The sequence below is a fragment of the Phocoena sinus genome, chromosome 15, assembly GCF_008692025.1.
Source record: "Phocoena sinus isolate mPhoSin1 chromosome 15, mPhoSin1.pri, whole genome shotgun sequence".
NCBI classification, from domain to species: domain Eukaryota; kingdom Metazoa; phylum Chordata; class Mammalia; order Artiodactyla; family Phocoenidae; genus Phocoena; species Phocoena sinus.
Window position 1 is genome coordinate 83,672,733 of NC_045777.1, and position 16,454 is coordinate 83,689,186.

The window sequence follows — 16,454 nt, forward strand, 5'->3', positions numbered from 1 at the left end:
TTGTAGTTTTGATTTGCATTTCTCTAATGATTAATGATGTTGAGCATTCTTTCATGTGTTTGTTGGCATTCTGTATATCTTCTTTGGAGAAATGTCTGTTTAGGTCTTCTGCCCATTTTTGGATGGGGTTGTTTGTTTTTTTGTTATTGAGCTGCATGAGCTGCTTGTAAATTTTGGAGATTAATCCTTTGTCAGTTGCTTCATTTGCAAATGTTTTCTCCCATTCTGAGGGTTGTCTTTTGGTCTTGATTATGGTTTCCTTTGCTGTGCAAAAGCTTTGAAGTTTCATTAGGTCCCATTTGTTTATTTTTGTTTTTATTTCCATTACTCTAGGAGGTGGGTCAGAAAGGATCTTGCTGTGATTTATGTCATAGAGTGTTCTGCCTATGTTTTCCTCTAAGAGTTTGATAGTTTCTGGCCTTACATTTAGGTCTTTAATCCATTTTGAGCTTATTTTTGTGTATGGTGTTAGGGAGTGATCTAATCTCATACTTTTACATGTACCTGTCCAGTTTTCCCAGCACCATTTATTGAAGAGGCTGTCCTTTCTCCACTGTACATTCCTGCCTCCTTTATCAAAGATAAGGTGTCCATATGTGCGTGGGTTTATCTCTGGGCTTTCTATCCTGTTCCACTGATCTATCTTTCTGTTTTTGTGCCAGTACCATACTGTCTTGATTACTGTTGCTTTGTAGTATAGTCTGAAGTCAGGGAGCCTGATTCCTCCAGCTCCTTTTTTCGTTCTCAAGATTGCTTTGGCTATTCGGGGTCTTTTGTGTTTCCATACAAATTGCGAAATTTTTTGTTCTAGTTCTGTGAAAAATGCCAGTGGTAGTTTGATAGGGATTGCATTGAATCTGTAGATTGCTTTGGGTAGTAGAGTCATTTTCACAATGTTGATTCTTCCCATCCAAGAACATGGTATATCTCTCCATCTATGTGTATCATCTTTAATTTCTTTCATCAGTGTCTTATAATTTTCTGCATACAGGTCTTTCGTCTCCTTAGGTAGGTTTATTCCTAGATATTTTATTCTTTTTGTTGCAATGGTAAATGGGAGTGTTTTCTTGATTTCACTTTCAGATTTTTCATCATTAGTATATAGGAATGCCAGAGATTTCTGTGCATTAATTTTGTATCCTGCTACTTTACCAAATTCATTGATTAGCTCTAGTAGTTTTCTGGTAGCATCTTTAGGATTCTCTATGTATAGTATCATGTCATCTGCAAACAGTGACAGCTTTACTTCTTCTTTTCCGATGTGGATTCCTTTTATTTCCTTTTCTTCTCTGATTGCTGTGGCTAAAACTTCCAAAACTATGTTGAATAAGAGTGGTGAGAGTGGGCAACCTTGTCTTGTTCCTGATCTTAGTGGAAATGCTTTCAGTTTTTCACCATTGAGGATGATGTTTGCTGTGGGCTTGTCATATATGGCCTTTATTATGTTGAGGAAAGTTCCCTCTATGCCTACTTTCTGGAGGGTTTTTATCATAAATGGGTGTTGAATTTTGTCGAAAGCTTTCTCTGCATCTATTGAGATGATCATATGGTTTTTCTCCTTCAATTTGTTAATATGGTTTATCACATTGATAGATTTGCGTATATTGAAGAATCCTTGCATTCCTGGGATAAACCCCACTTGATCATGGTGTATGATCCTTTTAATGTGCTGTTGGATTCTGTTTGCTAGTATTTTGTTGAGGATTTTTGCATCTATGTTCATCAGTGATATTGGCCTGTAGTTTTCTTTCTTTGTGACATCCTTGTCTGGTTTTGGTATCAAGGTGATGGTGGCCTCGTAGAAGGAATTTGGGAGTGTTCCTCCCTCTGCTATATTTTGGAAGAGTTTGAGAAGGATAGGTGTTAGCTCTTCTCTAAACGTTTGATAGAATTCACCTGTGAAGCCATCTGGTCCTGGGCTTTTGTTTGTTGGAAGATTTTTAATCACAGTTTCAATTTCAGTGCTTGTGATTGGTCTGTTCATATTTTCTATTTCTTCCTGATTCAGTCTTGGCAGGTTGTGCATTTCTAAGAATTTGTCCATTTCTTCCAGATTGTCCATTTTATTGGCATAGAGTTGCTTGTAGTAATCTCTCATGATTTTTTTTATTTCTGCAGTGTCAGTTGTTATTTCTCCTTTCTCATTTCTAATTCTATTGATTTGAGTCTTCTCCCTTTTTTTCTTGATGAGTCTGGCTAGTGGTTTATCTATTTTGTTTATCTTCTCAAAGAACCAGCTTTTAGTTTTATTGATCTTTGCTATTGTTTCCTTCATTTCTTTTTCATTTATTTCTGATCTGATTTTTATGATTTCTTTCCTTCTGCTAGCTTTGGGGCTTTTTTGTTCTTCTTTCTCTAATTGCTTGAGGTGCAAGGTTAGGTTGTTTATTCGAGATGTTTCCTGCTTCTTAAGGTGGGCTTGTATTGCTATAAACTTCCCCCTTAGAACTGCTTTTGCTGCATCCCATAGGTTTTGGGTCGTTGTGTCTCCATTGTCATTTGTTTCTAGGTATTTTTTTATTTCTTCTTTGATTTCTTCAGTGATCACTTCATTATTAAGTAGTGTATTGTTTAGCCTCCATGTGTCTGTATATTTTACAGATCTTTTCCTGTAATTGATATCTAGTCTCATGGCGTTGTGGTCAGAAAAGATACTTGATACAATTTCAATTTTCTTAAATTTACCAAGGCTTGATTTGTGACCCAAGATATGATCTATCCTGGAGAATGTTCCATGAGCACTTGAGAAAAATGTGTATTCTGTTGTTTTTGGATGGAGTGTCCTATAAATATCAATTAAGTCCATCTTGTTTAATGTATCATTTAAAGCTTGTGTTTCCTTATTTATTTTCATTTTGGATGATCTGTCCATGGGTGAAAGTGGGGTGTTAAAGTCCCCTACTATGAATGTGTTACTGTCAATTTCCCCTTTTATGGCTGTTAGTATTTGCCTTACGTATTGAGGTGCTCCTATGTTGGGTGCATAAATATTTACAATTGTTATATCTTCTTCTTGGATCGATCCCTTGATCATTATGTAGTGTCCTTCTTTATCCCTTTTAATAGTCCTTATTTTAAAGTCTATTTTGTCTGATATGAGAATTGCTACTCCAGCTTTCTTTTGGTTTCCATTTGCATGGAATATCTTTTTCCATCCCCTTACTTTCAGTCTGTATGTGTCTCTAGGTCTGAGGTGGGTCTCTTGTAGACAGCATATATAAGGGTCTTGTTTTTTGTATCCATTCAGCCAATCTGTGTCTTTTGGTGGGAGCATTTAGTCCATTTACATTTAAGGTAATTATCGATATGTATGTTCCTATTCCCATTTTCTATATTGTTTTGGGTTCGTTATTATAGGTCGTTTCCTTCTTTTGCATTTCTTATCTAGAGAAGTTCCTTTAGCATTTGTTGTAAAGCTGGTTTGGTGGTGCTGAACTCTCTCAGCTTTTGCTTGTCTGTAAAGGTTTTAATTTCTCCATCAAATCTGAATGAGATCCTTGCTGGGTAGAGGAGTCTTGGTTGCAGGTTTTTCTCCTTCATCACTTTCAGTATGTCCTGCCACTCCCTTCTGGCTTGTAGGGTTTCTGCTGAGAGATCAGCTGTTAACCTTATGGGGATTCCCTTGTGTGTTATTTGTTGTTTTTCCCTTGCTGCTTTTAATATGCTTTCTTTGTATTTAATTTTTGATAGTTTGATTAATATGTGTCTTGGCATATTTCTCCTTGTATTTATCCTGTATGGGACTCTCTGTGCTTCCTGGACTTGATTAACTATTTCCTTTCCCATATTAGGGAAGTTTTCAACTATAATCTCTTCAAATATTTTCTCAGTCCCTTTCTTTTTTTCTTCTTCTTCTGGAACCCCTATAATTCGAATGTTGGTGCATTTAATGTTGTCCCAGAGCTCTCTGAGACTGTCCTCAGTTCTTTTCATTCTTTTTTCTTTATTCTGCTCTGCAGTAGTTATTTCCACTACTTTATCTTCCAGGTCACTTATCCGTTCTTCTGCCTCAGTTATTCTGCTATTGATCCTATCTAGAGTACTTTTAATTTCATTTATTGCGTTGTTCATCGTTGCTTGTTTCATCTTTAGTTCTTGTAGGTCCTTGTTAACTGTTTCTTGCATTTTGTCCATTCTACTTCCAAGATTTCGGATCATCCTTACTATCATTATTCTGAATTCTTTTTCAGGTAGATTGCCTATTTCCTCTTCATTTGTTAGGTCTGGTGGGTTTTTATCTTGCTCCTTCATCTGCTGTGTGTTTTTCTGTCTTCTCATTTTGCTTATCTTACTGTGTTTGGGGTCTCCTTTTTCAGGCTGCACGTTCGTAGTTCCCGTTGTTTTTGATGTCTGTCTCCAGTGGCTAAGGTTGTTTCAGCGGGTTGTGTAGGCTTCCTGGTGGAGGGGACTAGTGCCTGTGTTGTGCTGGATGAGGCTGGATCTTGTCTCTCTAGTGGGCAGGTTCACGTCTGGTGGTGTGTTTTGGGGTGTCTGTGGCCTTGTTATGATTTTAGGCAGCCTCTCTGCTAATGGGTGGGGTTGTGTTCCTGTTTTGCTAGTTGTTTGGCATAGGTTGTCCAGCACTGTGGCTTGCTGGTCGTTGAGTGAAGCTGGGTGCTGGTGTTAAGATGGAGGTCTCTGGGAGATTTCCACCGTTTAATATTATGTGGAGCTGGGAGGTCTCTTGTTGATCAGTGTCCTGAAGTTGGCTCTCCTACCTCAGAGGCAGAGCCCTGCCTCCTGGGCTGGAGCACCAAGAGCCTTTCATCCACACGTCAGCCCTAGAAACTTGTCTGCTCACTCGCCGGGGTGGGCGGAGGCTGGGAGCTGAGGCTCGGGCTTCCGTCGGATGTCAGGGAGAGGACTGGGGTTGGCGGCGTGAACACAGCCTTTTTGTTTTCTTTTTCTCTGTGCTGAGTCCGGTTTCACTCGCTCACAGGGAACTGCAAGCAGTGGCCTCGCACCAGTCCCTTCAAACCAGAGTTCCTGGCGTGAAGTTGCAGTGGCCTTTAAATGACACTTCTGTGTACACGTCTTACTACAGTCTGACTTATTTATTAATGCTTTATGTACTCAAAAAATAAACCAACAAGGATGGGAGAGACCCTAAAATCACCAGGAATGGGACAAGCCGGCATCAGGTATCTCCTGATATGATGTACTAAGAAGCACGCACGCTCCGCGTGGAGCATTCCTGCCAAAGATGTGTAACTTGAACCTAATCGTGAAGAAGTCACCAGACGAATGCAAAGTGAGGGCCAGCCTACAAATTACCCAGACTGTCCTTTTCAAAATGTCGATATTGCGAAAGACTTAAAAAAAAAAAAAAAAAAAAAGACTGAGGAACCGTTCCAAACTGGAGGAGACTCAGGAGACATGACAGCTAAATGCAATCCACGCTCCTGGACTGGAAGAAAATGTGCTACGAGGGGTATTACTGGAACAACGGGAAAACTTGGAATAGCTAATGATTAGTGATAAACTTCCTGAATTTTCTAACTGTACTGTAATTTATGGCAAAGAAAGACCTCGTTCTTAAGAAATACAAGCTGAAGTAATTCGAGGGAGAGGGGCATGATGCCCGCGACTGAATCTCCAGCGGTTCTGGGGGGAAAAGCACGTATTTATGGAGAGAGTGATACAGCCCACGTGACAAAACTGAGTCACCACTGGTCGTGGGCGTTCTTAGCACTGCTCTTGCGGTTTGGGAAATATTTCAAAATAGGAAGTTCTTTTTTTAAACAGGGAAATGGGATTATTTTTAGAAAATAAAGTACGGACACCATAGCAAGCAACATCCGGGGCGGAATGAGGGCGGACGCCTCAGACGGTGCCGACCTACCAGTCGCCACCGATCCTGCACAGCCCTGTGAAAGGGTTTCTGTAGATGTAGAGAGGCCACCCGTAGGCAGCTGCGGCAAACTGCATATAGTGATGGCAGTTTTCTAATTCTGCGTCCAAATCAGCTTCCTGGAAGAGAAGAAGAAAAGCCTTTTGTGTAGGGGAGCCCATCAAGGAGAGGACCAACACACTATGATCTTTCTTGTTTTAATCTGATTTTCATTTTATACTGGAGTGTAGTTGGTTTACCATGTTGTGTTAGTTTCAGGTGTACAGCAAAGTGATTCAGTTATACATATACCTATATCTATTCCTTTTCAGATTCTTTTCCCATATAGGTTATTACAAGACGTTGAGTTCCCTTTGCTACAAAGTAGGTCCTTGTGGATTATCTATTTGATAAGCAGTAGAACACACTATGATCTTAAACCTGAACTCAAATTCCTGATTCTTCCCTTTCTTTCTTCAGGGAATAGACCTCTCGGAGGACTTCCACTGGGAAAACTGGTCCTTAAACACAGACAGATGAACCCCTCATTTTAGGAGAATGCAGAAGTTAGCAGCGAAAATCCCTAATGACTTTTCTGACTCCTGGTGAAATAAGCCCAGGACTTCCTGCTGGATGCAGGTGCAGACGCCCCTGCAACAAATGGGCTTCTGGGAACTAGGTGCAGAGATAAGACACACAATCCGTATGCAATTTTCTCTTTCAAAAGCACAGAAGTCTGTGGCGGGAAAGCAATCATCAAGCAAAGCTGAACTGTCTCTGTTCCCCAGACCCAGAGAAGAGAGCAAACACACTCTGGGAGAACCAGGTCCCACCCCAGAGGGAATTTTCGATATGCAGACAACAGCCAATTTCCTAAAAGAGAATCTCAGGAAAAAAAAAAAAAATACAATGGGTGGTGAACGGGCCAGGAGTGGGCTCCCTCTACCTGAACTCCAGGTGATGAGGAGATGCCTCGCCGGACAGGTGACAAACCACAACTAGCAAAAGCCACAAATCAGATTCCAATCAACTGCTCCTGAAACGGTTGCTTTTTTTTTTTTTAATTTACAAGTAGGTGTAAATGTCAAAACGGTACAGCTCAACGGAGACGTGGGCTTACCTGGGAGGGCCCTGGGGAATGGCTGACCACCTCGTCAGGCTCCTGGTTGTTCCTGATGCTGTCCTGTTGCTGGTGGAGGAGAGCGAGCCCTGCTGCAATGTCGCTGGGCACCAGGTCCGTGTCCTGGGTGGGAAACCATAGCGGCTTATCATAAACCCAGTGGGAATGGCCCATGAGCTCCCGAGGGCCCAGTTTTACGCACTTCACACGCACACACGTGCACATACACATACAGTTACGTGTGAAAAGGTGTTTTGAAAACTATTTCCCTTTCAGGACTCCTGCATGTGAGCTTCGTGTCTCTCACTATCCTGCCCTCACACAAACCTGCTCGAGAACACAAATATTGTACTGATCTCTGTTCTCAGGTTCCACGTCAAGGGAGTCGGCTATTTTTAATCTACTTCACATCGCCTGTGAAGTGGGTGAGTAAATGGGTAAATTCGCCCTCTTTGGAGTAACGTCTGATTTTGGCCCAGGTTTACACTCTTACTGAGAAGGTTTTGTTGAAACAGTCCACGGCAGAGATGTATGAGACTGGACTTATACCCACTGGGCAGAACGAGCCTCAAAAAGACCCTCAAACTAGGAAAGCAACCGAGTGAGCGTCCAGAGCCTGATCCGACCCTCTCCTTCACGAGGGACACGGAGCAGACGGGAGTCCACGAGAAACCAGGCACTGGCCACGCGGCCACTTGAGCCATCGGTTCTGCCCACGATGCAGGTTAAGACGTCCTCTAAGAGTAGCCAGGTTCTCTTCCTCCTTCTTTCGACAATCTTAAGACCGGGCTGAAGTGCTCCTTTGAAATTATTTAGGGGGACACACTTCTCTCATCCCTATGTGGGGGCTGCTGGTTACGGAGCCAGCCTCGAACAGGGCAGGCCTGGACACCACAGAGAGGTGAGAAAAAGACTGGCGGGCGGGCACAACGTCAAGAGAACTCCTCTCTCTCACTTGGCTGCAGTACTGAACATAAGAGGAGTTTATCAGAGATCATTATAAGAGAAATTGGATGTGAAAGAAAAACAAATGTCTCCAAATCACTGAAGAAACGGCTCTAGAACCATGACACCCTTCTGCATTGCAACTGTCTTTAAAAAGAGAATCATCTATCATTTCCATCATGCCATAAAGTTGTAAGAAACCAGGGTCCGATACTACCTCGGAGGCACGACACTGCCGGGACCTGGCATCTGCTGAGAACCAGCTGGACAAAGAATGTAGGAAACGACTGGCAAAGGATTCTCAAAATGTACAGGTTCCACTACTTAGTTCCTTGAGAACTAATTCAAAATCTTAACTGTGTAACAGATGGGCGTCAACGCAAGGATGCGCCGACCAGGGAGGGCGTAGGGTCTGTGAGCACAGGGCCCTGGGTCCCTGCTCCCTGGAGCTCTCGGGCGCTCACCCCAGGGCACACCTCCACCCGCCGCACCCACAGGGGACTCACTCTCAGGAGGTGTTTTATGTCAACAGGGAGACAACAGGGTTCAAAATGCGGAGAACTCATCTTCTCAAAAGAAGTGTTTACTTAGATAGAAGAAAGAGACCAGAGCAGACCCCGTCGGCTTACTGAAAAGTAGGTTGAGAAAAGCTCTGCCGTACTCGAAAAAGCAACTCGAGTACGGTCGTCTTTGCCAACGCAGCAGCACAGGAACTTGATTCTCGTTTCCCACACGCTTGTAGCTGCCGTCTTGAGGCCATTAAGTAACTGGCTGGACTCATGACTATCCAGGTGATGGGGACCCGCAGGGGGATACGGAGCCATCTTCCCCCCCAGCGGGTCAAAGACGATGACAATGGTGACCACGGTGGAGGCGATGATGATCCAGCTGCGACACAGAGAGAGGAAAAGGCTTGGGGGCTGCAGCCCTGAAGGGACCCATGGGGTCACTCTCTGCATCTATACAACTTGAGGCTCTTGTTACTAAGGAAGACGGGGGTCTCCCAGAACCTGGCGGAGGCGGGCAACTTGTTTCTTCTAGAAAGTTCCTTATGAGCCCGTGGCCAACCCAGGCCCGACAAAGATCAGAGCCCCAAAAGCCACAAAAGGAAAGGGGGAAGTGTCTGGTGGGCAGAGCCTCGGCCTGGGCCTGGAAGTCCCTGACCTTGACCTAGGCCTACTCCCCAGGGTCTCGGGGTTCCCCTCAGTAAAACCAAAGGAGGCTTCCTGTGCCACGGGATACCCTCACAGGTCTTTCATTCATATGTTTCAATACTTCTAGGCTGTCCACCATGCGCAAGGCGCCCTGGGCCCATGAGCACGCGTGCTCCTGGAAGGTGGCCCAGGAAGGGCCGCCACGGCCTCTCCCGAGAGGCTCAGCAGGGCAGCAGGAGTCTCCATCCCCTTATTTACAGCATGAGGGGATGTGACTAGATCATCTGTAAGATTTTTAGTCTGGAAAGGGCATAAACCTTATTCTAGCGGATTATTTCCTGCAGCAGTTCCAGAGACTACATATTTCTTCAGGTCCTACTTTTAGTTTTTGCCCTATTTTGGTCTTCAGGTCTCTTCCTTCTTGTAAGGGAAGGGAGGGAATGCAGAAAAATGAGAACCGGTAAGAAAGGAAACTACATCAATAAATGCATAATGGGAGATGAACTATTCCTCGTGTATGAACAAGTGCCTCTGCATTTTTATGATTTACTCAGAAAGATCCCTTTCTGGGCTTCCCTGGTGGCGCAGTGGGTGAGAGTCCGCCTGCCGATGCAGGGGACGTGGGTTCGTGCCCCAGTCCGGGAGGATCCCACATGCCGCGGAGCGGCTGGGCCCGCGCATCTGGAGCCTGTGCTCCGCAACAGGAGAGGCCACAACAGTGAGAGGCCCACGTACCACAAAAAAAAAAAAAAAAAAAAGATCCCTTTCTGACTATATTAGGAAGCCTGCATGACACTGGGCCACCTCAGTTATTCACAAGGTATTTGATTACCTCCATCTTGAGTACATTTTGGACAAGAAATTGCAGAAGACTGGAGACCTCACCTGACCGCGACAGTCGCAATGATGCCATTCCCCACCGTCCTGTCACACTGAACACCGTCCTCTATCCAGGCGGCCCCCAGGGACGCCCAGACCATCTCTGGCAGAAAGAGTGCCAGGCGCACGTAGAGCAGCTTAGACATGGATTTCCGTGGTCCAGGATTACAAATGGTCCCTGAAACACAGAAAATGTTCAAACTGGTCACTTGCCCCTTCAGAGATGAATAGTTGCCCTTCCACAAATAAACAGCTATCACAGCACACATATGTGTCCCATAGGCTCACCCACCACCTGACTTTTCTGCCTGTACTTGGGCAACAATGCCGAAGTTTGAGAGCAAGAGACAAAGTGAGGGATGGGAAACATGACAAAAAGCCTCAGATTCATTTCTTAGACTTACCAGCGTTTAAAAACACTTCTGGGTTCTAACTAGAGTGACAATAAAATCACTGTCCAAATTGGGATACTTTTGAGAGCAAAGGGAGGCTCTATTAATAATGCTGGGACAACCAACATAAAACAGAACTGTCACCAGCAAACAGAGGTGTACAGTCACCCGGGTTCTCACAGCCAGGAAAATCCAGGCACCACCTGAAACAGCATGGGCCCGTTATTCTTTAATCCTCCCAATGACTGTGACACAGTCATCATCCCATTTTACAAATGAGGAAGCTGAGGCTCAGAGGGCTTAGTAACCACTTTCTAAAACATAACCCAGATTCGCATGCTGCAGGCTCTCTGCCTCACCAATGATCTGTGGTCCTCACTTTTGGGAAGCGAACAATTCTGATGTGTGAGACCACTTGCAGAAGCCCACCACTTAGACACAACATTTAAAACTGAGTTTGGGGCTTCCCTAGTGGCGCAGTGGTTAAGAATCCACCTGCCAATACAGGGCACACGGGTTTGAGCCCTGGCCCGGGAAGATCCCACATGCTGCGGAGCAACTAAGCCCGTGCGCCACAACTACTGAGCCCACGAGCCACAACTACCGAAGCCCGAGCACCTAGAGCCCGTGCTCTGCAACAAGAGAAGCCACGACAATGAGAAGCCTGAGCACCGCAATGAAGAGTAACCCCCACTTGCCGCAACTAGAGAAAGTCCGCGTGCAGCCACGAAGACACAACGCAGTCAAAAACAAAAAGAAACAAATAAATTTATAAAAATAAATAAATAAATAAATAAAACTGTTTGTAAAACAAATCCAAGTATCATTAGAGGCCTGTGTACTTTAATTCTTGGTGTAAATCAACTCTCTCCCTTTGGGAAAAAGTTGTGATAAACACCAATTTAAGCAACATAAAAATGCCCCATGATTAAAACAAAAACAGTGACTGAAAAAGAATCTAAGATCTAAAAAATAACTGGATAAGGAAATAGCTTTTAAATTCCAAAAGCTACCTTCCATTAGAATGAATTACTCAGAGTCGTATTTTAAAACATTAGACACTATCCGGCCTTGTTTTTGGCACAAAGACACAATGTTCTAAGATAACTGAAACAGCACGCCCTCTCTCTCCCTGAGGGACAAATAGTGCAGGTATGTAAAAATCAGTCGTGTATCTGGAGTGTATTATTATATAGCAATAGTCAACCAGCAGAAAGAAACAAGAAACAGCACCTGCCCACATCCTACCTCCTGGAGGGCTAGGATTCCAAAGAAGAGGCTGCTGGAGCAGGGAGGCTCCAGCCCGGGACACTGCCCGGATGAAGCAAACTCAGAGGTAAGGAAGCAGGAGACGGAGCTCTGGTGAAGGGTCCAGAGAAGACGTGAGAGACTGAAAAAGCCTTTTTATGTTTACGCTTTGCCTAGAAAAGCATTTTTATTTTACTCAGACCTTTATTTTCCCCTCGACGTAAAGAGCTGCCGGTGTGGAACTGGCGCTGCAGCGAGCACCACAAGGCTGGCGCCCCAGAATGAACGAGCGTGGCTACGGCCCCGATCGTAATATCCCTGACGCCGTCTCAGGAAGGAACCCCGTTGCCCTTCACATGGCTGAGCCAATGACATGAGAGCCACACAAGGAAGGCCTGTGTCACAGAATCTCGGGACTTGACACCTCTAGCCACTGCAGTGATTTCCTCCGGAACGAGAGGAGCTCTTGAGACACAAACGCCAAGGCAATGCAAGATGTCCCAGAATACAAACCAAACACAGCGAAGGGCAGACCTTGGAAGTTGAGGACGTTCTCTCAAAACACCATAGTCGCGAGCGTGGATCTTCCCTAATTAAACCTCCCACATGGTCAAAACAGTAGGATTTCATCAGGGAGGTTCTCAAATCAAAACTAGAAACTACCACGATATCAAGATTCTACAGTGAAGACCAAGAAAGAGGTAACTACACAAGCGTCGGTTTTCTGGATAAAGATGACTGAATTCTCTTTGTTCCAAATGCTCCCTTACAATGTGCGCTGTTTCATTTAGAGGTGTTATCAACCAAAAGCTTCAGAAACAGGGCCTTTCCGTTCAAATGACAGATTAACTATTGAGATGACTTACGAAACAGAAGGGGTGACGGGAGTTATCCATGTATCAGTAATAAGGTTTACCAAGGGGTTCACGGTTATTCAAAGATACACCTGAAGTTTATGACTTGTAAAAGACTCTGATTCTGTGCAGGCAATGCAGGTAAAGGGCGAAAAGTTCAAAGCGCTCAAGTGGGTATAAAGTAAATGTTAAGCCTCCCTCCCACCACTGAATCCCAGCCCTCGGTCACCTTCCCTCAAGGTAAACTAGTCACTCGTGTACCCACCCCAGAGAGTCCACACATAAACCAAACAGGTAAGTTTATCCCTTTACAAGAAAGAAACAAACTACATACAGTGTCCCGTACCTTAGCATATTGGAACTCACTCCTTGTCCATTCACAAAGCATTTCACATTCTTTTTAACAGGTACGCAGGAGACCATCATACGAACGAGTGACACTTACACCGGCGGCCTATTGACAGGCACCGAGTTTCTTCCAATCTTCCATGCCTACGAGCAACACGGTGGCAAACTTCAAGTATTTTGCACACGTGCAAATACACAGGGAAGAAACCGACTGATACCCACATGTACACAACACACACAGCCCAATTAGGCTTCCAAGAGATTCAACAAATCTACATGCCCACCAACAAAATGAGCTGCCTGAGCAGAAGGGAGGTTCTGGGGAAGGCGTTCCCTGCTCCAGGAAAGACCCAGAAGCAACAGTCTCACAGCTGCACAGATTCACCAACCCAGTGTATCATCTTGATGAATTTTCCTTACTATGATTGAGGCTGAATGTTTTTTTATATATGTAAAAATCTCTTTTACTTATTTTATTGTTCACCATATTTACCCATTTTTGCGCTATTGGTCTTTTTCTTATTTATCGTGGAGCCCTTCTATATTAAGGAGATTGGCTCTACGTCTCATCTATTACAATATTTTTTCCCATTTGTCTTTTTTTTTCTTTGAAAAAGTAAGAGAAAAACTTTATTTCAAACAGGTTCAGTGGTATGCACGCTACAGCAAAGGCTGGTTGTAACAGCAGTTTCATTTCAAACCTGAACTGATACACAAATGTGACACCGTTAAGCAATGATCAATTACCGCTAAAATGTGGATTAAATCCACCAATATGCCAATTCTGACATTTATTATAGATTCTATTATTTATTTTAGTAGTAGAGGTTAATTTCCATCAGAAGAAAATGAAAACAACCTTATGGCTTCTACTAAGGTAATGAGCTGTATCCCCAGTACTGCTTTGAAATTATACCCCTAGGTTGTTAAGAGAAATTCTGACTTCATCCAAATGTATTACTTCACTGATAATCTTCAGTCATCATCTACTGTCGGCTGGATGGTTATTCCTCTTCTTATTTGACCCTAACCATCATCTGTCTTTTTTTTTAACTTTATGGTATTCTTCACTGAAATTTACATAATATTTAAAATAAAGCATACGATGTTATTGATTTGTAACAAATTGGCAATTAAACTAACATGTTTTTATAAAGTACCGTCTTCAGTTCAGTTGTGGTATCTTTAGCTACAAGTATCAGAAACTCAAACTGTGTTTAAAAACAAACAGGGTGCTTCCCCTGGTGGTGCAGTAGGTTAAGAATCCGCCTGCCAATGCAGGGGACACGGGTTTCGAGCTCTGGTCCAGGAAGATCCCACATGCTGCGGAGCAACTAAGCCCGTGCGCCACAAACTACTGAGCCTGCGCTCCAGAGCCCACAAGTCACAACTACTGAGCCCACGTGCCACAACTACTGAAGCCCATGTGTCTAGAGCCTGTGCTCCGCAACGAGAAGCCACCGCAATGAGAAGCCAAGAGTAGCCCCCGCTCGCCACAACTAGAGAAAGCCCGCATACGGCAATGAAGACCCAACACAGCCAAAAATAAGTGAATAAAATAAATAAATTAAAAAAAATAAGAACAAGCAGGACCTGTCTTGACTCAAGCGGCTGGAAGTGCAGGGCCAGGACTGGCACCAGGGCGTCCTCTGCTTCTCAGCCCTGCTCGTCCTCTGTATTCAGCTCCTCCTGGGCTGTGAGTGGAGGAGAGTCAGCAGGAACTCAGCAGCTCACTCGTGCACAGCGCCATCCAGAAGGAAAACCATATGCTCCTTCCGGATCTTTTCCCAGAGGAGCAGGGAAGGACTTCCCTGGAACTTCCCAGGAAACTCCTGAATTTCACTGGCACGAATCAGGGCACGTGTCCAGTCCTGAACCAACCACCCGTCCTGCACCGGGCACAGGGCCGGTTTTCTGTGAGGGTTGGGGGGAGGTCCTGTCTGGAGGAGGCTGCTGCGTAAGTAACCCACCCAGAACACCCCACACAACCGACAGAGGTTTGCCGAACTCTGACGTGTGGCCGGTGCCTGCGAGGAGAAGCCTGAGGCATGCGGCCATCCATCCACCGCAGGGGTGTGACTGTGCCCTGACACCACCCAAAATATCCGACGAAAAGCATTTCAGGAGAAAAAGCCTTTGTACTTAACCCACTATTACAGTTGTAAACTGGTGTGCTAAACAGAATGTGCTGTGGACAGACAGGGAAACTAAATTAGATACCCTGTACCTGAAACAACACCATCTTTCAGAAAATCTGAGCTCAGCACGGACCTCAGAGTGCCAAATCCTCATCGTACACGTTTCAGCTCCTTCCTTTCCTTCAGCATCAGTACCAGTGACCATCCAGACTTGGGGTCCGACAGAGACCAAAGAACTGGGACCGTCTTTGATCCAGACCCCACGCATTCACGTTTTCAGAGGTAAACTAAAATACTCAGCGCTCTCTTTCCTACGTTACTGCAGTGCGTGGGCATGCGCCATGCTTCTTGGTCATCCGAACCCTAAGGGCTTTTTCTCGTGAAACACTCTGCCACTGACATTTCTCTCTGTATTTCTCCCCACGAACTACCATCTATTAAGTTTCAGTCTATCGTTCCACCCTATCAAGATCTTGATTCCATCACCCAGGGTATCAGCTAGTTACTCCCTCCCAGCTTTATCATCATCATCTACAATCTGTAAGCCTCCCTCCTACATCCCGATTCAAGCAGTGATAGAACGCGTTGGATGGTAGCATGCCACGCAGCCCTGCCCTTGACGGATGAGTTTTCATTTACTGATGCATTTCTTTATCAGCCACAAGAGTGCTCAGCTCATCCTACAAACCACAGTCATCGACAGCGATGGTTTCCAGCGTTTTCAGACATTCTCAGCTAAACGACTGTCTGCAGAAAATGGTAACATATAGAAAAAAACTATCAAGAAGAGATATAACTCTTACAACTCATTAATACAGGACAAAGAACCCAATTTAAAATTGGGCAAAGAATCTTAACAGACATTTCTTTAAAAATAATATAAAAATGGCCACTGAGCATATGAAAAGATGCTCAATATCATTTGTCATCAAGAAAACGAAAATCAAAACCACAATGAGGGCTTCCCTGGTGGCGCAGTGGTTGATGGTCCCCCTGCCGATGCAGGGGACACGGGTTCGTGCCCCGGTCCGGGAAGATCCCACATGCCGCGGAGCGGCTGGGCCCGCGGGCCATGGCCGCTGAGCCTGCGCGTCCGGAGCCTGTGCTCCGCAACGGGAGAGGCCACAACAGTGAGAGGCCCGCGTACCGCAAAAAAAAAAAAAAAAAAAAAAAAACAAAAACAACACAATGAGATAGCATTTCATGTCTACCAGGATGGCTACGATCAAAAAGTCAGATAATGAGTATTGGTGAAGATGTGGAGAAACTGGAACCCTTATAAAGTGCTGGTGGGAAAGAAAAATGGTGCAACTGCTTGGAAAACAGTCTGGCTGTTCCTCAGGAAGTTAAACAGATTTACCATGTGACCTAGCACTACCACCCCTAGGTACATATCCAAGAGAAAAAAAAACATAAGGGTATATAAAACATGTACGCGAAAGCTGAAAGCAGCATTATCTGTAACAGCCAAAAAGTGGAAACAACCCCAATGTCCACCAGCTGACAAATGGATAAGTAAACTGTGGTATACACGTTCAGTGCAATA

The 16,454-nt window shown here is 44.5% G+C and overlaps 1 protein-coding gene across 4 annotated transcripts in view; it reads right to left on the reverse strand.

The window, feature by feature from the left end:
- The window catches only part of DAGLB (diacylglycerol lipase beta), a 36,687-nt gene that overhangs the window by 17,934 nt on the left and 2,299 nt on the right, over window positions 1–16,454 (reverse strand). For 3 of the 4 annotated variants that reach the window (XR_004345631.1, XM_032603947.1, XM_032603946.1), the window contains exons 3-6: window positions 9,935–10,106; window positions 8,525–8,783; window positions 6,951–7,073; window positions 5,843–5,970 (exon numbers count right to left, since the gene is read on the reverse strand). Coding sequence is in view for 3 of the 4 variants with exons in the window: in XM_032603947.1 (XP_032459838.1) it covers window positions 5,843–5,970; window positions 6,951–7,073; window positions 8,525–8,783; window positions 9,935–10,106 (682 nt within the window). In the remaining variant the exon portion in view is untranslated. The remainder of the gene's footprint in view (window positions 1–5,842; window positions 5,971–6,950; window positions 7,074–8,524; window positions 8,784–9,934; window positions 10,107–16,454) is intronic. The other variant, XM_032603948.1, reaches the window with a different exon arrangement.